The sequence below is a fragment of the Heterodontus francisci genome, chromosome 5, assembly GCF_036365525.1.
Source record: "Heterodontus francisci isolate sHetFra1 chromosome 5, sHetFra1.hap1, whole genome shotgun sequence".
Lineage (NCBI taxonomy): Eukaryota > Metazoa > Chordata > Chondrichthyes > Heterodontiformes > Heterodontidae > Heterodontus > Heterodontus francisci.
The window spans coordinates 30427116-30453052 of NC_090375.1; the positions used below are offsets into that span (position 1 = coordinate 30427116).

The window sequence follows — 25937 nt, forward strand, 5'->3', positions numbered from 1 at the left end:
TCAGATATTTTGGAAATGTTCAGAAACTAACTCCAAAAATGGCCTGTTCCGTCTATAACCACATAAGTGTGAACCCTATTTGGATTCACAAAGTAAGCAGTAAAACATCGCTCATGCCACTATTTCAGTCACACAGCAGGTTTGCAGCTCATGACTAGCACGCTAAAGGTGCAGCTTCCAATATTTTGGACAAATATTTACAGAAGGAGGGAGAGCACTTCCTTCTCCTGCCCTGGTCAGCTGGTATGGACTTGCTCAAGACCAGGGCTGACGCAGCTGCATGCTTCCCCTCCTAAAATCCCTTAGCCTGACTATTGACCACAGAACATGTGGGCTACAGTGACCAATGTGACATTTTGCACGACTGAGTTTGTCACTGCATCCGATCCATGATGGCCGAGGAACAGCAGAGAGTAGACTTGATGATGCATTGCCCTAAAATCTAGAGGGTAGAAATGCTGTTTTTTTTGCAGCTATCAGTTTGTGATTTTCCCTGCATTAAAGTAAATGGGTGGAAGATTGTATGCTGGCAAGCACAGAATTTGTTTTTTTTTAAATGGAAGACAGTTCTTAAATATAATCTACTATAAAAAGGCATTTTTAAAGTCAATAGAGATTTTATAAGTATAGTAAATAGCCTCGTTATATTTGAACTGGTCTCTGTAAGCTTTTGAAACTTGTATGTAAATGAACTCTGCTCATTACAATCCAACCGGCCTGCAATCTTTCCAATTATGTTTGAGGCTTCACATCAAAATCCATGAGCTGAGTACAGAATGTATTTCGTGGGTCTTTTAGTGCAGTTTGGTTTATGCTTAGTAAAGAAGCAAAGTGTTATTTAGTTTAAAGGCAGTAGCAGAAGCAACAGCAGTAGCATGTATCTAAAAGCAGACAGGCCCGGCTTGCTTACCTGGAAGTCGGTGATGAGCTCCTTCCCCAGAGTACCGACAGGAGAGTCTCGAGATGTAGACGTCACAGAGGAAAGGAAGCTTGCAGATTCTGTCAGATTTGGCATTGGTGACAGGTCATCCATTTGTTCCCTGAGCCCTTCCCCAAGATGGTCAACTTTTTCCATGAAGGTATGTAACTCTGAGCGAAACATCTTCATCCTGGTGTTGATGGTATCCAAAAGCTCAGGCTCATTTCTGCTTTCACTTCTCTCCCCGTCTTCATTGAAACCCTGGTCAGAGGATGCGCTTGTCACCAGCAGCTTGGCGTCGTAGATCAGGCTGTCGGTGTCTGTAATAAGACGGTCTACAGTCCTACTGAGACGCTCGGCCTCACGTTTAATGTTGATGAGAGACTCTGTATCCTCTCTTTTCCTCAACAGTTCCAAGGTGCAGATGTCGCCAATATCCGACGGCTTGCTACTCCCACAACCGGATGTTTTCTCGCAGATTTCTTCAGAGTCGCTCTCCCCGCCAATGGGCCCCTCTCTTTTCGGCTGGGGTGGACCCCTGCTCTCCTCGCCATCACTCTCCTTCTTCCCCGGGTCGCTGTCAGCATCGCTGTCCCTGGGACTGGCGGTGCGGAGGCCCAGGTGAGACGCCAGGTCGTAGCGCTGTACGTTGGAAATCAGCACTCGATTCTCATACTGGAGCTTCATCACTTTGCCACTGAGCTCATTAATCTGGAGCCTGGCTGCTTTCAGTTCTTCCTGAAGTGATCCACTGGACTTCAATGCACCATCCTCGATCCAAGTGGGCTCCTGGCCAGGCCCACACTTCAATGTGTTGAGCTCGTTCGTAAGCTGCTTGTTGTGGTCTTCGATCTCACTGATGGAGCGGCGCAGCAGCTCAGCCTCTTCCTCCACGAACTGCAGGTGCCGTCGCAGTTCTGCGGCGGATTCAACCGAGTCACCGTGTGGCGAGGTAGGAATGCTTGAAATGTATTCGCGATTAAGGCAATCCTTATCATGCTGACACTTCATATCATCCATCTCGGCTTTGAGCCCCCTATTTTCCACTTCCAACTCGACGATCTTCCTGCCCAGAATGTTGGCTTCCTCTTCCACAAGCTTCAGCCGCAGTTTTAGCTCAGCCTCTCTGGTACTGGGGGGTCCTCCTGCCTCGCCGGTGGGAAGTGGACTGTCCACATCCCCATAGATGGACTTGTATTTCTGTAATTCATGCTCCAATTCATCCTTTTCCCTTCCCAGTTTTGCCATTTTCTTGCGCATCAAAGAGCCTTCCTCCTTTGCAAACTGGAGCTGACACCTGAGGTCAGCACTATCTTCCTGGATTTAGAAAGATGAACAGGTCATTGAGCTCAACAGAAGTTAACGTTAAAGAGTTCATCATTTTTAGAAGGGCAATCACCAAAGGCTTCCCATAATTTACCCAAGAATTCAGTGTACAGTTTTGAAAAATGAGCATCACAAAGTTTTTTCAGTGATGTACTTAAGGATTTATATGTGTGTAAGGTCAGACACTTTTGCTGTAGAATGACACACACAGGGAGTGTTGACTGGAAAGTTGCAGGTTCACTCTACCTGACCTTCCACTGATCTAAACAGAAGGAAAAATCAGATACTGCCAATTGGACAGAACTAGCTGAAAGCACCGCACAACACCCGGAGTGCCCCACTGTGAATGTGAATACACTTTAATGGCTTGGAATTGCGAAGTCTTCCTGTGTTGTGCCAAACAGCAATAGGAATGACCACACTAAATTCTTTCAGTCATAGACACAAGAAGTCAATCTATACACAGATTAAAGTACTGAACACAAGCAGATCTTTCTATGTAGTAACTCAAGTATCCAATACATGCAGGTCTACAGCCTTTCCAAATTATACTCAGGGAGACACTTGAGCAAGTCATTTAAAATAAACCTTTAAGATTTTAATTATCTGAGATGATTGGTTTGGATCACTGAACTATAAAAGAAAGACTTACATTTATATAGCACCTTTCACAACCATAGCACTTTAAAGCCAATTCACAATACAATCCAGATCAACCTGTGGTTGTGGAATTAATCCATTTCCATTTGAAGTTTTGATTCCTGGCGCATACTGTTCAAGTAAAGCTTTGATGTGGACAGTTTAAATCAATTTTTTTGATCAAATTCCATTTATTAAACAGCTGTAGAGTGCATACCAGACATCTCCCCAAGGGAGAGGGAGGGGGTATGAGTCAGAGGCAAGTTGCCTTACAACAAGCAAATACTTGATTTTATACAGCACCTTTAATGTAAGTGGAGTGCCCCAGGGGGCTTCAAAGGAGCGTTATCAGACAAAAAGCCCGAAGCCACATTTGTACCAGGTTAATAGTACCATTAATGAAGGCGGAAAGCAATCTAATGAGGTGGGAAATAAACCAATAAAGGGTAACCACATCAAACCCATTTTCCTAATAGAAAGCTGCAATGCCTCACTGAAGGAATTGTTTCATTGAACCTAGAAAAATGTCAGAACCAAGCTTTAAAACAAAGTTAATTAGCTCTCCTGGAAATGCTGATCTATCCTCTGGTACTGTTCCACAGCGTCCATTCTTCATACGTAAATTTACATCGAGTAGCCTGCAACCATGTGGGGCATCACTGCAGAGTGTAAGGGAGCACTGGATAGCCGGCAGGTACAACTAATCAGCATGACTTTTTCCCCTCCCTTCCTAGCCTGGGGGACTGAAGCCAAAACAATTTTTAATTTGACATGCTGGAGGGCAGGTGCCTCCATTGAGGGAGAAAGCTGAAATTGTACTGCAAGTCAATCAATCAATTACACCCCAGTCTGAGGACTGATGTTAGCAAAAGCCTGGGGGCAGATTTTAATGTGGTGGGTCTATCTTTCATTCTGTGTAAGTGAGAATTGAAGACTGGATACAGGGTCCCTACCAGGACACTGCTGACACTGAGAGTAATATTGGTGGCGGCTTAGCAACAGGCTCCATTCTGATCAGACAAGGAGCAGGGCAAATCAGTGAAGGGGATGTGTATCTTTGTAGGGAGGATCAATCTTCTGTGAAAAAGAATTTGAGCATTACCACTCTGAAGCCATTAATCTAGAAGTTCAAACTGAAAGGTGAATTAAGGTACCAGTTGATAAATTAGTCCACGTGAGTTGTTCTATTTTGGGAGGAGTGACAAGAGAATTGACAAATGCTGTGCTGATTGGTGAGATGTGTCAAATTTATGGCTGTGTAAACATTATCAAGTTGAATTAGAGAACATTACACAGGGTAAGAGGTGCTGGAATCCTGCTCAGACTGTTGCAGACACTTACCCATCAAATATTTTTAATGTCTCAAAAATGAGACACCAGCACCACTGCATTACACAGCCACTGTGTCTGGCAGGTTTTTGGTCCCAGTCACAGATGAAAATAATGCATGAAATATAACTTTTCATTACCTTTAAAGAGGTCAATATAATTGTGCCTGATCTCTGAACTAGGAGCAGCAGATGCTGACATGGTGGACGGTGGTGGGGAAAGGGGGGAGGGGGTCTTTACTGCACCCAGTGGGGATGGCAGTTAAAATCACTTCTGAAAACTTGTCGCCCTATTCCCATCCGCCTTCACTTTCTTTTTTAGCAAAACAATGTGTCCATCTGACCCAGATGTAACCTCACCAGTGCAGGCAAATCGGGGTTGCCAAACCATGTCCTTTCATTTAAAGGACTGAAGAAGAGCACAGGAAATAAGCACTTTCCAGTTACAGATCTGATCAATGTAAATTTTGATGCCTTTAATAATAATTGAACAAAAAATACATATTTACTTCATAATTAATCTATGTCGGGGCAGGTCCCTATTGCCAATTAATCTGGTGATGCAGTTGTGACGATATGTATTATAGGAATTGTCATTGTTAAGTTTTCCTGCCTAATCTACTGAACTTGTGTTGAGATTCAGCTGTCTGCTATTTTTTTAATGTTCTCACAGCTGTTTCCCATCATGATTTTAGGGAGAACAGATTGAGACTTGTCTCCATGTAGTAACTGTAATCACCGCAATGTCACCAGCTGGCAGCAGGCACTCACTTCGAATATTGAATACTATAGGCCAGGAAGTGAGTGTGGCCTTGATTTGGGGGGGGGGGGGAGGGAAGCACCCATGACATCACCCATGTGAGCCAAGGGCCATTTTAGCTCCTGGGCCTTGTTCCCGTTTTTGAGGACTGACATTGACTCCTGTCAAAACTTGGCAGGGATCACCAGGTGGGCAGTGGGCGAGAGGAGAATCGCCCTCGGCTGGAAGCCACCACCCTGACTTGATCGGATGGTCCCCGTCACTAAGCACACCTGCTCCTCCTATCCCACAGGGAAACCGTAAAAAAAATGCAAAGTTCCAACTTACCTGGGGCCTCTAATTATAATTGTTTATATAGACTTGCATTTATATAGCGTCTTTCACATCCTCAGGATGTCCCAAAGCAATAAAGTACTTTTGAAGTATAGTCACTGTTGTAAATTTGTGCTAAAGGCTAAAAGATGAACTAAAAAAAGAACATATATGTGGAAAAGTACTTATTTCATATGCTTTTTCTCCCTTATAAGACAGTTCAGACCCAATTACCCACACGACTTTACTTTTCCTGGCAATTTTCTCCCTGAAGGTGTTGAGTCCTTGCTGGGATATGGTTTCATGGCCACTGATCACCTAAGCAGCTAATCCTCACGTGCACGCTAAGACTTTGAGTGCACAGTCAACATTCGACTTCACTCAATGTCCATACATGTACTATTCCAGCAGGGGTTAATATGGCAATCAGGAGTTACATTTTTCTCATTTTCTCCTTCGTAACCAGGGACACTGGGTCCAGGTACAGTGTGCCCACCTACATGTGGCTGAGGTCAGACTGACTAGGAATAAATGCTGAGTCGTTCCTGGCCTGCATGACTCAGCCTTAAATAGTTGAGCCATCAGGTAGCCAACAATAAATCAACAAACATCCTTCCAATTTATTGATGAATTTTAAATGGCTACATATAAAATTTTGTTATTAGTTTAAAAAATTCCTAATAATTCAATTCTTGTGTCACTGTCTCAGTGTTCCTTAACCCAAAAGTACTATGTCTTTTCAGTGGAAACACAATGATTTACACTCCCATCATCTGTTTTGTTGATTATCTGCTACAATTCTAGCCCATAATGGGAGCTCAGTGTGACTGGGGCTGTCAGAATTTTACTTTGTTTCAGAACAGGAGAACATTACAAAAAAAAACAGCTCTGCTGATTTTAAAGTTGGCAGTTCTGCTGAGATCAGCTTGCTGAAGTGCAATTGGAGGTGAACGCCCGCTGCCTTTAGTGCTCAAATCTACAGCTAGGAGTTTATACTTGGCAATGGAAAAACACTTCTGAATGCACTCTCTTAACTCCAAGGGAGGTCAGGCAGCTGTCACCGTGGGTGGATTTGAGGGGCGAGCACTGAGCCAGCAGATCAGCTGATTGCGAGGATTGAGACGAGCAGGTGGGGCAAGGCAGAGCTTAGCAGTAGTGTATAGTAATTTGGGGACTTATGTTCTTAAGTTACTGGATAGTCACAAGAAAGTTGAGAATAAGAAAAAAGACACGACTCATCAACCACAATGCCATGCAAGGCACCGCAAGCTTAAGATCAGACTCCTTGCCCTCTATAATAAAATCTGGGAACATGAAACTGCCACAAGATTATAAAGATGCAAACAGTGTGCATTTCCAGAAGTGCAGGTTGTGGCTGATAAAATTCTCACCTCCATCGCCCTCTGCCAACTAAATAAATAACTAGCGGAAAATATTTTTTCCAGAAATTCAATGCAGTATTGGGCTGGTCGTGGAACATCCAGCATGATTTCCTGGCCTGCCAAATCCAGGAAAAATATCGTGAGGAACATCAGGATCTCTGTGCTTTTTGTTGACTTGACAAAGGCATTCAATTGTGTTCACCATGATGTACTGTGGGAGATTCTTCTAGTTCTGGTGCCCTGGCAGATTCGAGAACATGTTGGTATGATGGTCCGAGTAACACATCGCAGTCACGTGACATCACTGTTTGCAGCCACTAATGCCATCAAATAAGGTTGTGTTTTAGCCCTACTTTGTTTAGCGTGCTGTTTGCTGAGGAACTGCATGAGGGGGGTTCAAGAACTGTGACAGGAATCTAGGTCTGATATCACAGAGGCAGTGGCATCTTCAAACTAAAATAATGCAAATAACCACTTGTGACATGCTCTTTTCCCATGACTGTGGGTTTTACACTCTCGGGGACATCCAGTTGCTCTCCGATTGCTTTGCTCGGGTGACACAGCCCTTTGTCCTTACAATCAAATAAAAAAGGACTGAAGTCATGGTCCAGCTCATATCCGATCATCCAGCCACACCCACTGTGGCTTCAAGTAATAACATTCCACTTTGAGTTATAAAGAGAGATTGGATAGGCTGGGTCTGTTTTCCCTGGAGCGAAGGAGGCTGAGAGGGGACATGATAGAGTTATATAAAATTATGAGAGGCATAGATAGGGCAGATAGCCAGAGTCTGTTTCCCATGGTAGGGGTGACTAAAACTAGAGGGCATAGATTTAAGATGAGGGAGGAGGTTTAAAGAGGATCAAAGGGGTAAATTTTTCACACAAAGAATAGCGGGTATCTGGAATGAGCTGCCTGACGAGGTGGTGGAGGCAGGAACAGTAGCAACATTTAAGAGGCATCTGGACAGGTACTTGAATGAGCAAGGCATAGAGGGATATGGAATTAATGCAGGCGGGTGGGATTAGTATAGATGGGCATTATGGTCGGCATGGATGTGGTGGGTCGAAGGGCCTGTTTCTATACTGTACGACTCTATAACTCTATGACACTTAAGATCACAGTCAAATTCTGCTTGGTTGCTCTCTCTCATAGAACGCCGCAAATCAACCATGGTGTCACTCGCTGGATTGGCAGGGCCAGCTCCACCTTTGGCAAAGAGGAACATCTTGTAGGAATGAGGAGTTAGCCTGCTGACAAAAGCCGGTGTATTGCAAGTGTTGCCCTCACCACCCTACTAGGAATTGGGGTTATGGATCTGCTAGTGTTGTAACATCAAGCTACTTGATAGTTTCTACTTGTGCTGTCTACAAAGTATCACTGGCATCAACTGACAGGAACAAAGAACAAAGAACAAAGATAATTACAGCACAGGAACAGGCCCTTCGGCCCTCCAAGCCTGCGCCGATCCAGATCCTCTGGCATGACTCTGATGTATTCAAACGTGGCAACAGAACTGGAATTGAGACCACAGTCAAAAAGATCTGGTTGTGTTGGTCTGGATATGTCATTCACATGAATGATTATAGAATTCTCAAAACCGCCTCCTATCGCAATCTGTAGTCTGGATATCACAACAGAGGTGGGCCGATGAAAAGCTTTAAAGACATGCTAAAGGCCACTGCAAAATCTTCCAACATTAACTCCACCGCCTGGGATCACAATAGTGATCTGCCGGGTTGTCATTAGTGAATTTGAGGTTGTGAGATCCAGTGCCTATCACCTAGCACTCAAGGCAACTGATCTACCCACCTCAATGGGCTTTCAATGCGATATGTGCGGCTGTAACTATTCGTCCAGGACTGGGCTCTTCTCCTATCAGCTCACCCACAATAACTGAGACTCATCCAATGGGAGACTCCAGCATATCATGTATGACAGAAGTGTATCCAATAAATGAATTCAAACTGAATGGCAAAAGTAGGACAAGGGAGTGATGCCTCAAACTGGTTAATGGCTCATTTAGGACCGATATAAATTCTTTTACACATAAAAAGTGCACTTTCTGGTAGGGTAACAGAGGTGAAAACTTTGGAAGTACTTAAGAAACAACAGGATGACACTATGTGGGGAGTGTGGGATTTTTCTGCACGGAGCAAATAAGATGGGCCGAATGGCTTTCCTTCTCCATAGTCATCTTATGATGTTGTAACTAGGAGCTTGCCCTCCCTCACCCAAGATCTCCCTACTCTGTTCCCATCTCTACTATCTACCAGGATGGGGTGGCCCCATCACTTTGGTGACTAATGTGGTTACGTGAATTTCGTAGTTGCTGTAATTTGTGTTTTGAAATATTCCTTTAATTAATTCTCCTGCTGTCAAACAGTTGGGACAATAACTGCTTCCATCCCTCTCACCTCCTTCCTCCCCAGCCCCCTGCCATTCCCTGATTGATTCATCAGCACTCACCATTCACACAAAAATATATACCAGGAAGTCATGAATAAACCTAGGAATAAAGAGGTTAAAGTTAAAAAAAGGATTTTTTAAAAATATCTGCTTATGGTAGTAACTCTTTAAAAAAAAATGAAGGACCATTGCATTAAATCATCACGGTGACAAGTCAGCCTCAAGGTTTCTGTACCAAAAGAAGCAGGAATTGAATCAAACACATAGGAACAAGGGAGCTCATTACTGTGGAATGAGGGTCCCCCAGGTGCTCATACATTACCTGAGTAGCACTTTTCTTATCCTTGTAAAGCTCTCGACTTCCTCTTCTCTTCAAAGAGCTCTATAAGACACAAAGACCAATGAGCTTTCGTGAAAAAAGATGAGATAACATAAACGTCCACCGTGGGAGGAGAGAAAAAGAAAATCACCATCTACTTATAAAAAGGTTCAAAATAAACAGCTCAACACCTCCGTGAAAACGGTAGGCACGTGTCAGAAGAACATGTTAAGTATTTGCATGCTAACAGTTATTTTTAAACGTATAATAATTGTACTGGTGAACAATGACGTGACAATCCTTTCACCACTATTTCAGCTTTTATACAACTGGAAATATTCTTTATTCTGGAACGCAGCAAATAACTATCCTGACATATCTGTTGAATGATTTTCAGCTCAATTCTACAGCTTGACGTGTCCTTAGCTTTTCCAGGTGCAGGAGTACTTCTGCTGCCCTCAGGTAGGTTATTGGTGGAAGCTGATACTGCTCAAATGACCTTTGTGTTAAAACTCCATTCCTTTTTCAAGGCTTACATTCATCACAGTCCTCCTCTGCTGTTAACAGTTAACTCTTTTAATGCATTAGCTTCCACTGTGCTCAGTGTTTCTTTTTTCTTTCTGGTGCAGAGTTACTGAGTAGTGAGTTCAGGTGTATCATGGCTAAACCAGCACGTTGATAGAAGTAACATACCAATAAAGTATAATGATACAGACCCAACAATTACAAATAGATTTTCCTGTTATTGTCTGGAAATTGTTCATTGAGGAAAATTGGATGGGGTGGAATGTTTGTGGGTAATGCAGCCCGCCTGATTTTCCTCAATACTTTGTGTCCAGTAGATCCAATACTCATAAGTGCAGTAACAGGAAAATCCTTCTAAAATTTTGAAATAGCACATTTACTTTATCGTATTAAAAAAAAAACACAAATTAAATTGGAGGATTTTATTTTCATCATTTCCCACCAATTCTCTCTCCATCCTCCTCATCCTTGAAGGATGTAGACTCCTTCCAGTTCCCAATCACCATTCTTCAGGTGTCATTCTAGTCTGTCAACGTTGGTGGGCTATGTAATTATAGCCAACCAAGCCCAAAGAGCTGAAGGTCTGAGACATGCATTTTCAGGAACCTTCACTTGATACCAATCAGTTACAGGAAAATTGTTGGGAGATAGCTGCAGAATCTTCATTCGTTTGACACATTTCCACTTGAACTTAAGGTAATTACTACTATCCTTCCCCAAGTCAGGTGGAACACCAGTGGAGGAAAGCAGAGAAAACCAAATGTAGTTGCTCTCTGAAGTAGGGAGAGGAACATCAGTCAAAAACAACTACCTCCACAGAAACAAGGAGCTGGACTTTCAAAGTGGGATCGGGAATCCGACAGCTGGATAAATTCTGAGCCCTGACCCAGAGCTGCATCGCTCGTGTAGCTATTTTAAAATATAAATGCCCCAATTGGGCAGGAGGCGAGCTTGGCGGAAAATTAGACGCACCAAGCGCCTCCAGGAGGCGGGAGCTGCCTGCCTGGTGCCAGCGGCAAAGGCAGGTGGCAGCCATTGTGGGCGCTGCTGCTGCCTTGCTCTAAGGCTGCTCCTTAGAGAAACAGCAACATCCCCCAGGGATGGAAGTGGTTATACAGGTTAGATGATGATACAACACTCGAACCAGCGCAAGTAGGTCCACGAAAGGTCAGCTTAAATTAAATAGAGAGATGTTTCTGGTGTCCCCACAGTGAACCCGAGAGCAGTGTACCAATATATACCAGATTGTTCGGGATCGCCAGATTGGAGATTGAAAATTCTAACCGCACAGCCCCTTTAACAAGCTTCTTAAGGAGTTAATGGGCCATTAATTGGGGGCGAGAGCATTTCCCGTTCCTTCCTCCGCTGGCCTTTTGTAAATTGAAAACTGATACGGAGGTGTCAGGATCCCGAGACGACCTCTGGGGCCGTGATTTTGAAATTCCGCCCGCACTGGGCCCTGACCCGCAGTCCTTTGAAAATCTGGCCCAGCCTTCCTAAGTTAATAGCGTTGCGATCCCGTTAGCGACTATTAACTTTTAAAAAGAGAAAGGCAAATTCCCATTTATTACTGAAAGAATTACACCACAGGATTTCGCGTTTCAAACAAAAACTTTATTGTATAAGAGTTAAACAAAGCAAAATACTACTAACTTAACTGCTATTTGGAAACTTAAAATTTTAACAGAACATGAAGATGAATACATTAAATTCTAAATCTCAACAGAACACCTTCATCTGTTTACTTCCACCCCAAGAATTTTCCCTATACTTTATGGGATCTTGGCAGTTTGTTCACTTCTCCTGGGATGACAGCTCTTAGGAATTCACTTTGATTTCCTTAGTTTCTCAGCTGTATTCTGAGGTATGAGATCATCTCCCAAATCTGGACTTCCCAGCTTGAACACGGGCCTGCCTCAAAACAGAAATACCCCTGGTCCCTGATGGCCTTTTTTGCTGTTGAGTCCAGATGCTCTCAAAGCCAACAGCTTTCCAAAAGCCAACCTGATTTCCCAAAAGCAACTGCTTGTCTGAAAGCCAATTGCTCATCCAAAAGCCAACTGACTGTTCAAAAGCCAATGAAATGACTAAAAGTCAACTATGAGCAAACACCCCAAAAAAACTGACCCAAAAGGAATCTCCCCAGCCACATCTATCTCCGTAGCAATGTGGTACATCTGGGATGTCCCAGATAGCAATTTAAACTAATTATTTCCAACTCCAAATCTTCTCTTTGATTCTTGAAACCCACATAAACAATTTAAACCCCTAATGTCAGCAACTGCAGACACACCATCTCCATCAACAAGTTACGAGGGGTTCCCATTGTGTAGGGTCTTTACACGCCCAATATGACCTCACTAAAATAAAGTGGGTCACCCTTTGATTTGTAACCACCCTAGGCTTGTTTGCAAGCTTCTCAAACCAGGGGTCCTGACATCGGGATCCGTGCGGGGGTGCCAGAAGATTGTACCGGCAGCAGCCTGCCATGGAGCTGGGAGGGCCAGGCCCGATCTTCCTGGCGACGGCAAGGCTCCATGGTGGCACCCCTGCCACTGGGTGATGGGAACCAACATTGGATATGAAAATTAAGAAAATGAATACATTTAAATAAAATTGTCAGCGCTCTTACCTGTTGCCTGGAATCTTCCGAGCGGCGGCTGGCACTCATGCGCCTTCACTTTCCCATCCAGGGAAAGCTGGCGCCACCGAGGTGGGGAAGGGGGGGTACTTAGGATTTTCAGGGTTTTTTGGGGGGGTCGGGGGGGGAGTACGGGGTCAAATGTACATTAATAGTCTAGGGGAGGGAGCAAAGGGATGACCTCTGCACTTTGAACAGTTTGGGACGGTGGGGGTGGGGGTGGGGGGGGGGAAGGTCAAGTCTTGCATGCAAGTCTTTTGGCAGCGGGGGAAGAAGCCAAGTGTTATTGGGGGGAGGGGCGATATTTTTTATTGCGCTGTACTGGGGTGGGGGGGGGGCGGTATTGTTTTAAATATTTAAAGTTAGCAGCAGGTCTGGCTGGCTACCTTTTAAAAATTGCCCCAGCTCCTGCGCACAGGCAGCTGATGCCGTTTCTGGCACACAGAGCCCACCCCCCACACAAGTTGGGGGTGGCCCGACTGGCATATTATCTTGAGGCGCCACATGGTAGATCCCAGTGGCTGGAGAATAAAATTCAGCCCCAGGTGTTTTCAGTTGTCTTGCATTAAAAAGAAATTAAATTCCCAAATTAAAAGTTACCTGGCGAAAATTAGTACAAACCGTGAATCAGCTGACCAGGTGATCATAACAACAGGCTCAGCTACTTGTTGGTTTACCTAGCTGAGCCACTGGGGGAGTTCTTCCACTATAATAAACCAGTTTTTCCTGCACATTTGGTGGTGGATTTTCCATTTCCTGCAGGTTCAGACGAGAGATCTGTCCACTGTCTTGACCCGGGCATGACCTTGGGCCATTTTCTTGGGTGTTGGGATATAACGGGGGAAATTTTAACTGGGCGCAAGTTTTGGATGGGTCCTCCTGGCCCCAGCTAGATAAGTTTCTAACTTATCTTTTAAGGCCTCTGTTTCTTCACCGACTGCCTAAAATAAGTTTCTTTTAAAATGCTTTAAAGTGGCCCTTTAAAGAAGGTTTAAGTGGTAATGAGCTGGAATGAAGCAGGAATCAGGCAGTCAGTTTTCAATTTTCAAAAGTGGGTTTGCACTTGCTGCTGTTCAATATTCAGTGTATTAACAGCTAATCTGTACTAATGCTTTGTCTTTCAACACACCATTAACATATTGTTTGCCTTTGCTCCGTGACCTATTGGTCAGCTATTTGGCCTGGTCCAATCTAGACCTCCTTTGTTATCTCTTGCCCCACCCCCACCTCACTTGCTTATAACCTGTGACTTTTCTTATATTTGTCAGTTCTGATGAAGGGTCACTGACCCGAAACCTTAACTCTGCTTCTCTTTCCACAGATGCTGCCAGACCTGCTGAGTGGTTCCAGCATTTCTTGTTTTTATTTCAATTTTAACTACATGCCCACTCCAATCCAGGCAAGTGGGGCTTGGTTATTTATGGAGAGTCAAACCCCACCAGCAAGGGAGAGTCCACCAGCTAAAGGCCTGCTACCCGACCCAGACCCGACAACATGTGTCGGAACAGGTCGCACTTCCGGGTCCGGTATTTGGGCTCGGGTTGGGTCGGGTCGGGCCGGATCGGACACGATCTATCACCACCTCAGGTAAGTGACTCTAATGTTAATTTACTTTTTGGACTTTAAAAGTGGTTTTGTTAGTCATTTTAAGCTTGTGCTGGTAAGGAACAAGATGAAAAACGGAAGGTAAGTAAACTGATGGTCGGGTCAGGTTGGGTCGGGCACAGGAAAAAATGGAAGGACTCGTACGAGCAGCAATGTTCAAGATGTGCGGCAGTGGGACTGTCACTTTAGCACCAGGAAATAGTTCTCGAACCTGCACCAATTCTATTACTAAAGGCCTTGGCTGAGAACCTGGCAGGTAAGGGACTGGGGTGAAATGGGAGATAGAGAGAGAGAGAGAGACAGCGCGCGAGAGTTGAGAGAGGTGGCTACTACAAGACCCCTTCTCCCATAACCTATTTAAAACTTTGTGATCATTACCACCACGAACCTGAATTGACTTTTACCTATTACCAGGTGGTCTTGGAAGAAGGTGGAATGGGCAGGCAGTGACCAGACATTCCACTGGGGAAAAGATGGTTAAGAGTTTCTACTGCTACTCCACACACTTTGCAGAAGCATAGCAGAGGAAAGTATATTCTAATCTGACGTGACAATGTGTCAAACTGAAACAGATCAATTTTGCACTTGTCAATTTTTATCTCTTGTGATGGTGGCGTTTAAAATTAAAATAAAGTATGTTAAAGTGACCTGATAGGGTCTTAAGATTATGAAAAGGTTTGATAGGGTAAACTTAGAGAAGATGTTTCCACTTGTGGGGAAGACAAGACATAGGGGGCCATAAATATAAGATAGTCACTAATAAATCAAATAGGGAATTCTAGAGCAACTTAATTACCCAGAAATTAGTTAGAATGTACAACTCACTACCACAAGTAGTTGAAGGGACTAGCATAGGAACATTTAAAGGTCATGGGTACCAATGCTCCTCCAGATCCATCTTCCCCTTCACTTCCCTCTGACCCCATCCTTTCTCCAAATCTGACCCCTGCAGTGTACTCACAATTGCCTCTGATCTTCCCATCTCTGATGCTGAACAATCTGCACTTAATAAAGGACTCAGTTTTATCCCCTTACGTCCCCACCTCAATGAATTTCGCACTTGGCATGACGTTGAGTTCTTCTTCTGTCACCTTCACCTCCGGGCTCACCTCTTTGGCCAGGAGTCCTCCCCCTGACCAGTGGAATCTTTCACCCACCTCCAGTATTCTCCCTCCACCTGGACCCCTCCCTCTAGCCTGTTGTCCACTCTTGATCTTTTCACTGAGAACTGTCAGTGTGACATTGGCTGTCTCAATTTCTCCACTCCCCTCGCTCAATCTAATCTGTCTCCCTCTGAATTTGCTGCACTCCGTTCTCTCAGGTCTAACCCCAACATTGTGATCAAACCTGCTGACAAGGGTGGTGCAGTTGTTGTCTGGCGTACTGACCTCTACCTTGCAGAGGCTGAGCACCAATTCTCAGACACTTCTTCCTACCTCCCCTGGATCATGACCCCACCACTGAATATCAAGCAACCCCTGTCGCCAGGACTGTCACTGACCTCATCTCCTCCAGAGATTTTCCTTTTACAGCTTCCAACCTCATAGTCCCGCAACCCCGGAAAGCCCGCTTCTACAGTTCTGATGAAAGGTCACAGCACTGAAAAGCCATCTCTGCTTCTTTCTCCACAGATGCTGCCTGACCTGCTGAGTATTTCCAGCACTTTCTGTTTTTATTTTACATTTAAAGGCAAGCTGGATAAACACATGAGGAAAATTAGAAGAGGATATGTTGACAGGGTTAGATGAAGAAGGGTAGGAGGAGGCTCATGCGGAGCATAAATGCTGGCATGGATCTGTTGGGCTGAATGGCCTGTTTCTGTGCTATAAGCACTAAGTAATACTATTACTAATGAGCTAACACAAAGATTCATTCCCTATCCAGCATCATAAACAATTGCCCACACCTACCTTACAATAGAACTTTAAAGTACTTTGTTGTCTGCAAAGTGTATTGGGGTAACTATAGCAACTCAACAGGGCAAGCAGCAGGAGAAGCTGAGTCTTTGTGGGACAGTTAAGGTGACCCAGACACTCAACCATAGAGATGTTTTCAGGAGGTTTTCAAATGCAGAGGATGAAGAGGACAGGTGGAGAGATTTAGGGAGGGAGTTCCAGAGAATAGAGTGACAGTAGATTTCGCCACAGATAGTGGAGCAAGCAGACTGAGGAGCAAAGAAAAACTAGAGGGAATGGGTGTGAGAAGGTTCCAATGTAGAGCGGAGTGAGGCCATGGAGATATATGTTGGCAAGAATGGAGATTTAACATTCCATGTTTATCAATAACCTGCTCACTGATGTTCAGTTTGGGTTGCCCCAGGGCCACTCAGCTCCTGACCTCATTACAGCCTTGGTCCAAACATGGATAAAAGAGCTGAACTCCAGATGTGAGGTGAGAGTGACTACCCTTGACATCGAGGCAGCTATTGTCTGAATATGGCATCGAGGAACCCTTGGGAAAACTGGAGTCAATGAGAATCAGGGGGAAAAATCTCCGCTGGTTACAGTCATGCATAGCTCAAAGGGAAATGGTTGTGGTTGTTGGAGGTCAATCACCTCAGCTCCAGGACATCACTGCAGGAGTTCCTCAGGGTAGTGTCCTAGGTCTAACCATCTTCAGCTGCTTCATCAATGACCTACCTTCCTTCAATCATAAGGTCAGAAGTGGGGACATTCGCTGATGATTACAAATTGTTCATCAGCACCATTCGCGACTTCTCAGATAGTGAAGCAGCCCGTGTTGATATGCAGCAAGACCTCGACAACATCCAGGCTTGGGCTGATAAGTGGCAAATAACATTCGTGCCACACAAGTGCCAGGCAATGACCATCTCCAACAAGAGAGAATCTAACCATTTCCCTTTGATATTCAATGGCATTACTGAATCCCCCACTATCAACATCCTAGGGGTTACCATTGACCAGAAACTGAACTGGAGTAGCCATATAAATACTGTGGCTACAAGAGCAGGTCAGAGGCTAGGAATCCTGTGGCGTATAACTCACCTCCTGACTCCCCAAAGCCTGTCCACCATCTACAAGGCACAAGTCAAAAGTGTGATGGAATACTCTCCACTTGCCTGGATGGGTGCAGCTCCAACAACACTCAAGAAGCTCGACACCATCCAGGACAAAGCAACCTGTTTGACTGGCATCCCATCCACCACCTTCAACGTTCACTCCCTTCACCACCGACGCACAGTGGCAGCAGTGTGTACCATCTACAAGATGCACTGCAGCAACGCATCAAGGCTCCTTAGACAGCACCTTCCAAACCTGCAACCTCTACCAACTAGAAGGACAAGGGCAGTAGGTGCATGGGAACACCACCACCTGCAAGTTCCCCTCCAAGCCACACACCATCCTGACTTGAAACTATATCGCCGTTCCATTACTGTTGCTGGGTCAAAAACCTAGAACTCCCTTCCTAACAGCACTGTGGGTGTAAATACACCACATGGACTGCAGCGGTTCAAAAAGGCAGTTCACCACCACCTTCCCAAGGGCAATTAGGGATGGACAATAAATGCTGACCTAGCCACTGACGTCCACATCCTATGAATGAATATGAACAAAAGTATAGTTGGGGGCGGGGGGGGGGGGGGGGGGGGTTGGGTGGGTGAGTGAGGGCAGGGAGCCTGTATTGGTGTCTTTCTGTCAAATTCTATTTGAAGTACTGTAGTATATAAAAGTTCTTCAGATGAAAATCTATGCCTACTATTTTGTACCCTGCTTTATTTTTATGTTATTATCAATCTTTTCAATTATTCTGCTATTTCGGAGAGCATTACTGACGCTTTGCCCTCTACATTTTCTGGTTATGCTCTTTGCTGTTATAGTATATTCAGGTTTCACACCTCATTACGATGTAGAGAATATCTGGCCTCCAAGGGTCATGTTCTAATGACGACACAATATACAAAATACCAGCAGCATTAAATTCCCCGCTGGTTTCCCATCTACACCATTTCTCCAGAATCTCCGTGGATCTTTCGGCAAATTCAAGGAGGTCGGTTTGGAAAAACTCAACACTCAGTGCTGCACCAACTTATATGAAGAAAGCATTTGGAACATTCAAATTTGGAGTTCATGCATCACATTGCCTTTGTCTAACTGGTACATAGAGAGATTAGTTTCACTCAGAACTTCATACTGGAAAGTATTCGGACTGTTTTAAGGCCTCAGAGCAGGAACATACAAAGAGGCTCCAAGTGCAGAATTTTAATAATTGCTTTTCCCCTCTTTCAGGTCCCTCTTAAAATTTTCGCTGACAATGCATTACACTGGGACTGGAAAGGTGGTCAGCCAACCTTCTCCGCAGACAGTGCAAAGTCACTCCATAGTTGACCTCTAAGAGATATGCCAGAGCACCCTGTGTTGACATCAGTTTTCCCGTCTGTTGCTAGGCAGATACGTGTGGTTTACACTCAGCACCTCCCTGGCAGTCAGGTTGAGATCATGAACTTGACATGTGGGGAATGCTCAGGATTCCTTTACACTTTCACTGTCTGCCGGTGCACATACAGAAATGAGAATACCACACTCATAAACATTTAAACTGTAACAGGTTGTCACAACATAATATATCCTTAGCTCCCTCAGTCTTCCCTTCTCCCCTACTATCTATAGACCTTTAAAACCCAATTTTAATATCACCTTCTCCTTGTTTACTTTGCCTTTGGCCTACTAGTGTCAGCTGTGGCTTAATTGGTAGCACTGCCGCCGGTGAGTTAGAAAGTTTGCGGTCATGTCTCACTCCAGGACTCGAGCACAAAAATCTAGGCTGACACTCCAGTGCAGTACTGAGGGAGTGCTGCATTGCTGGCGGTGCCATCTTTCCAATGAGGTGTTAAACTGAGGCTCTGTCTGACCTGTCAGGTGGACATAAAGGATTCCATACCACTATTTCAAAGAAGATCAGGGAAGTTATCCCTGGTGCCCTGATCAATATTCATCCCTCAATCAACTTAACAAAAACAGAATATCTGGTCATTATTACATTGCTGCTTGTGGGAGTTTGCTGTGCGTAAATTGGCTGCTGCATTTCCTACATTACAACAGTGACAAGACTTAACAAAAAGTACTTTATTTGCTGTAAAATGCTTTGAGACATCCCATGGTCATGAAAGGTGGTATATAAATGCAAGTCTTTTTTCATTATACTGTTTTAAATATGGTACCTGTACGATAGACTTTGAATGTAAATGCCCTCGTGGATAGAGATCTCAGGGATGTCAGCATACTGAAGGCTTAGACAACTCAGAGCTTTGCTGATGTAGAGGCTAAGCAAAGCCCAGATTAAATTTACAGCTTTGTGCAGCATCAGATAATACCAGAAAGTGAATATAATGACCTTATATTTAACTACTCTTAGGATCCTAGCCACATATTAGACAAATACCATCTGCATGGTTATAAATAAACTAAGTCCGGCATGTCACCCACCAATTCGCCCTCACAGGTGAAACCAATAATTTCATCAGCACCAGGTCAAGGTCATGACACTGACTGATGAGCAATCCTGAATTCCACCATGAAATGTGCGGCTGTGCGATTGTTAATGGATGTGGGTGAGAGTGCACAGCACAGACACTGTGAATCTTGTGGTGCTTTTACTGCATTCCTCTGAATCCTATTTTGTCTCGTGTGAGCATGTAGGAGGAGACTACAATCTCCAACCTCACAGTGCAGCCCTGTGCTTAATCTTCCTTTGTATTATTGCAGACCTTGAGTTGTAGCAATGCCCACAGCCAGTTCCAGTTTTCACGTGGGGGTATCGTCTATTGCTGATAAACCAAAAATATTCACCACAAAACAGGATTGTGTTGTTTAGTTAACTGAAAATCAGAGAATTCCATGTTACGATCTAAGAATTTATTTGTGGCAGCAAAGGATGAGAACTGGAGATGTGTGAATTACAATGGCCTTTTAGGCAACTGTTTCTTTAAGGTTGGAATAAGTTACTAATTCTATAAAGTTTTATAGTTATTTATTATATCCCTAGAAAGTAGAATTAATAATAAGTCCCATAAATTATTACAACAGTTTTTAATGCAAACCAGTGTTGCTACCTGTTGTTACGGTCAAGTGAGGGGCTGTGGAGGGTGGGGGGCATAGAAACATAGAAAATAGGAGCAGTAGGCCATTCGGCCCTTCGAGCCTGCTACGCCATTCATTATGATCATGGTGATCATCAAACTCAGTAACCTGTTCCCGCTTTCCCCCCATATCCTTTGATCCCTTTAAACCCAAGAGCTACATTTTAACTTCTTCTTGAAAACATACAATGTTTTGGCCTCAACTGCTTTCTGTGGTAGCGAATTGCACAGGCTCACCACTCTCTGGGTGAAGAAATTTCTCATCTCAGTCCTGAATGGTTTTACCCCTTATCCTTAAACTGTGACCCCCTGGTTCTGGACTCCCCCACCATCAGGAACATCCTTCCTGCATCTACCCTGTTGAGTCCTGTTAAGGTCAAAGGGCTTCCCTCTTTTCCCTCTCCTTGTTTGACCACAACAGGTTTAACTCTTTCTTAAAATGGATGTACTGGACAATTCAGTAGGTTACTGACTAGCTATGATCATAACAAGAACCAATCGGACAGGTTTTCCTGAGTTAACAAAGAAAGAGGTTAACTTTACTGTACCTAAACCGACTAATAAAATAATAAACAACGCAACAACTTTCACTCTCATACACACACTAGAGGTTTACACACATAGGTTACAGAGTGGGGAAAGGTAGATTGTTTGAATTAAGCATCCATAAAAAAGGTATACAGTCTGTGGACTGTTTGGTGATTTGGCTGGCTTCTAGTTGAATTCAGTGGTCCTGAGACTTGTAGCTTGAAGAGGTAGATGGCTGGTTCAGTGAGTCTCTTGGAGACAGCGATGCAGATGATTTTCTCCAACTGGGTTTCGAATTATAGCTGGAATGTGCAAAGGTGATCAGTCAACAAGCAGGATTTGAAAGGATTCAAGCTGGAATGGAGAGAAAGAGAGACTGAGACCCCCATTTAGGGTCTGCTCATTGTCAGAGTCCAGTTGCTTCTCCTCTGCAGCAGAGAACACCACCAGCTTAAAACCACAGATGGGGAGGGACTTGTCACATGACAGTCACTCAGTGATTCAAAACATAGCAATACTTCTCTCTTGCAAAAAAGAACAAGCAGTTCTTTTGAACTTCCTGGGTCTTGGTTCTTGCTGGGGAATTAGCAGACATTTCGTCTCCCTCCTCACAGTCCTTTGCAATGTAGGATACAGTGTTGCAAACTAGATGATCATCTTAAGCTGCCAGCAGTCATACTGTTTTAAATGTTCTTTTTAAATTTCTTCAGAAAATATAAATTCAGATCTCCAGTCAGTGGACCAAAGAAAATTATTATTCAACAAAACACACTGGTGTAACACTATATTTACATTAGTGCTTCAAGCCAGTGACACGCATCATGGATATACACGTTATTTTTGAGCTGCCCTTTTCATATTTTGCAGGTTCATATCAAAGGATCTAACACATTAGAGAATTTTATACAGCAGAGCTGAGAGCAGGTTTCTCTTAGAGAGAGAGCCAGGAGGAATGTGACGTGAATCCTGCTTTGGAACGCAAAGCACTACAAAAAGAGCTTTTACTTGGCATCTTACAAATGAGAAATTTATAGAGATTTGTTGAAGGATGTGCTAATAGATTTTATAGAGCACATAGAGTGCAGCAAGGGGTATTTTATGGGCTGCGTAAATTACGGAGAGGGGCAGGTTACAGAAAGATGTGTTTCACAGAGAATGGGCTCTGCAGCAAAGAGTATTTTATTGGAGATCTACATTACAGAGATGGGTGTATTACATAGAGTAGTGGAAATACGTTACACAGAGAGACATTTTATTTGAAACATATGCTTTGCAAGTTGGTGTGCAGAGAGGATTGCATTCAGAAGTGTCTCCGTTAATGAGGGAACTGTTTAAAAAAAAAGTACACAACGTTATGGTGTATCAGAGTGAGATGTACTGAGGAGGCTGCAGTGTCCATATTTCCGACTAAGTGAAGAGAACAAAGATTTTTGTGAAACTTATGGGAGTGATACTGGAGCAACAAACTAGCCTGTAGCTCACATTCCCTGAGTTGCTGTAGCTCTGTTCTTCACAGTGGTTCATTCTACGGGATAGATTTATTCCTTTTGAAGATGCCACTGACCCACTGAGCAGGTAATGCTCAGCCAACACGGCAGATACTGCAAGGCATCCCAGCCTGGGTTAAGTACGATGCCTTACCTACCTGCTCTTGATGGCTCCAGCACAGAAAAGAGCCAGTCTTGGTAATCAAAGAGGCCATGTCGCTCTCAAATTTCCAGCTAGCTGCACGGAGGCAGGCAGGTAAAAATACTGGGGAATGAACACAGTGGAAACAAGTAATGCATGGACTGCATGCAACTGAACAAACCCCAGAAGATAGGGGCCTCTTCCAAAAGACTAGCCTCCTACTGAGCCGACGCACCTCAGCTAGAGAATGAGTCATCAATCCCCTTGAGTAGTAACGACCCTGGCCCCAGGATCAAGCATCTCCACTCTAGTATACAGTCATTCAGTATTTTACTTGACCTCACTGTATGTAACAGTGTAATCTGTAATATAGCATGTACTGTATTAAACCATGATCTGAGACAGCAGGGTAACTTTTCCAATGTTTTGTTGCCAGCAAGGAGATTTACTGACTGGAATACACACTGGGAATTTGGGCACACAAAAAATGCAGTTGCAAATTTTGCACAGTGCTTACTCAGATGTCTGAGGTATACTCCTGACCGCAAATCTCACCCACCAAGACTGCAGGTTTGGAAAGTGAGTGCAAGTTGTAAACATCTTGTAAAAAAGCAATAAGGAAAGGGGTAATGTTATTCGAGTAAATTGGATAGACCCCAAAAACGGCCGCAGGGATCTTGATATGCAATTAACCCGTGCATGTTGATTGAAATGCTGGCAGCACGCCAACTTTGTGCTGCCTGCTCATTATCATGATTGCTGTGAGCAGCCAGTGCTAACCAGACTGCAGATGGTGTAAGCATGCACCTCTTACTTTCTCCCATCCCCCTCACTATAATCCTCTTTTCTTAAAGAAACCCAAGAAGTGAAACCTGGTTGGGTAGTGGAGGAACACCTAGAAAACAATGATGATGAAGACACAGCACTGTCATTTGTTTTCACATTCACAGGCACCAGCTCAGATACTGACACTGCAAATATCTTAGAGAATGTATCAGAAGCAGAATCCGCACTTGGTGAGACAACAGGCATGAGTGTGCTGCAGCAAGGGCTGTGGGCAAGGATAGCATAGGTGCCAGCTTGGAGGAGGGCAAGGCCGCAAACGTGTTCTGCTGCAGAGGGCTCATCTGAGGTCTTCGATGGGGCAGTCTACAGAAGAAGACTTATGGGTAGCACAATGAAATGGTTGATGCATTGGGACGTCTGCCAGAAAACCTGCAATGTCAAGGAGCATGGAGGAGTCCAGCAACCACTTGGCACAGAGGTTTGTGCAGAGTTTTTCGCCCATCCTTTCCAGCATGCAAATGGTGGCCCACTACAGGATTATGTCAGGTTTAGATGAGATACACAAAGAAAAGCTCAACGCCTGGACAGGCGTTGTATAACCATGACCAGCATTGCAAACAAATTTTGGAAAGGCATTTTGTTTGTGAGGAGTGGGGACCTGTATACAATAGCTTGTTGAATGCACAGTTGTATCAATGCTGGGATTAATGTAAATGAGCTGCGACTGGTGAGGGAGATTTGCATACAGTTGAGATTTCCTTTCATCTGAGGAACACACAGGTTGGTTTAGCTGGATTCACTCAGTTGAATGCTGCATTGTTTTTGTCAGCAGTCCATCATGTCATGAGAATAAAGCATGGGCGACCAATTTTTCATAAGAGTGCAGCTATGCAATAAATCTTGCACAGTTGTAATCATCTGATGGGAATCTTTAATCCAGGCAAGATGTCCTGGAAGGCAACTGTAGCTGTGTAATTGAAAAGCTTTGCAAGTAGCTTTAGATATGCCTTGAAAAACACCCAGACCTTTGTTTTTTCCAATCCCATATGAGCAAGAAAGTAATATGGTAGAGCTATGAGCTCTGGGACCTACAGAGGAGATTATTTATAGAGAACTCTTGTTACGTGATCCTTACGGGTTTCAAGCTGCTTCTTTGTATGATGATTGTACTTTGTACTTCATTGGCTATAAAGTGAGGTGAGAGTGACTGCCCTTGACATCAAGGCAGCATTTGACTGAGTATGGCATCAAGAAGCCCGAGCAAAACTGGAGTCATTGGGAATCGGAGAAAATGCTACACTGGTTGGAGTCATACTTAGCACAAAGGAAGATGGTTGTGGTTGTTGGAGGTCAATCCTCAGCTCCAGGAGTTCCTCAGGGTAGTGTCCTTGGCCCAACTATCTTCAGTTGCTTCATCAATGATCTTCCTTCCATCATAAGGTCAGAAGTGGGGATGTTCGCTGATGATTGCACAATGTTCAGTACCATTTGCAACTTCTCAGATACTGAAGCAGTCCATGTAGAAATGCAGTAAAACCTGGACAATATCCAGGCTTGGGCTGATAAGTGGCAAGTAACATTCGCTCCACACAAGTGCCAGGCTATAACCATCTCTAACAAGAGAGAATCTCCCCTTGATATTCAATGGCATTACGATCGCTGATCCCCCACTATCAACATCCTGGGGATTACCATTGACCAGAAACTAAACTGGACCAGCCATATAAATACCGTGGGTACAAGAGCAGGTCAGAGGCTAGGAATCCTGCAGTGAGTAACTCACCTCCTGACTCCCCAAAGCCTGTCCACCATCTTTTGTGAAGGGGAGGTCGCGTCTCACTAATTTGATTGAGTTTTTTGAGGAAGTGACAAAGATGACTGATGAAGGCAGGGCAGTGGATGTTATCTATATGGACTTCAGTAAAGCCTTTGACAAGGTCCCTCATGGCAGACTGGTACAAATGGTAAAGTCACACGGGATCAGAGGTGAGCTGGCAAGATGGATACAGAACTGGCTCGGTCATAGAAGACGGAGGGTAGCAGTGGAGGGGTGCTTTTCTGAATGGAGGGATGTGACCAGTGGTGTTCCGCAGGGATCAGTGCTGGGACCTTTGCTCTTTGTAGTATATATAAATGATTTGGAGGAAAATGTAGCTGGTCTGATTAGTAAGTTTGCAGACGACACAAAGGTTGGAGGAGCTGCGGATCGTGATGAGGATTGTCAGAGGATACAGCAGGATATAGATCGGTTGGAGACTTGGGTGGAGAAATGGCAGATGGAGTTTAATCCGGACAAATGTGAGGTAATGCATTTTGGAAGATCTAATGCAGGTGGGAGGTACACAGTAAATGGCAGAACCCTTAGGAGTATTGACAGGCAGAGAGATCTGGACGTACAGGTCCACAGGTCACTTAAAGTGGCAACGCAGGTGGATGAGGTAGTCAAGAAGGCATACGGCATGCTTGCCTTCATTGGTCGGGGCATAGAGTATAAAAATTGGCAAGTCACGCTGCAGCTGTACAGAACTTTAGTTAGGCCACACTTAGAATATTGCGTGCAATTTTGGTTGCCACACTACCAGAAGGACGTGGAGGCTTTGGAGAGGGTACAGAAGAGGTTTACCAGCATGTTGCCTGGTCTGGAGGGCATTAGCTATGAGGAGAGGCTGGATAATCTTGGATTGTTTTCACTGGAACGACAGAGGTGGAGGGGCGACATGATCGAGGTTTAC

At 44.3% G+C, this 25937-nt stretch overlaps 1 protein-coding gene across 2 annotated transcripts in view; it reads right to left on the minus strand.

Moving 5' to 3' along the window:
* LOC137369792 (microtubule cross-linking factor 1) overlaps positions 1–25937 on the minus strand; it is a 244490-nt gene that overhangs the window by 112468 nt on the left and 106085 nt on the right. For both annotated transcript variants that reach the window (XM_068031272.1, XM_068031271.1), the window contains exons 4-5: positions 9398–9457; positions 911–2236 (exon numbers count right to left, since the gene is read on the minus strand). In XM_068031272.1, coding sequence (XP_067887373.1) covers positions 911–2236; positions 9398–9457 — 1386 coding nt within the window. The remainder of the gene's footprint in view (positions 1–910; positions 2237–9397; positions 9458–25937) is intronic.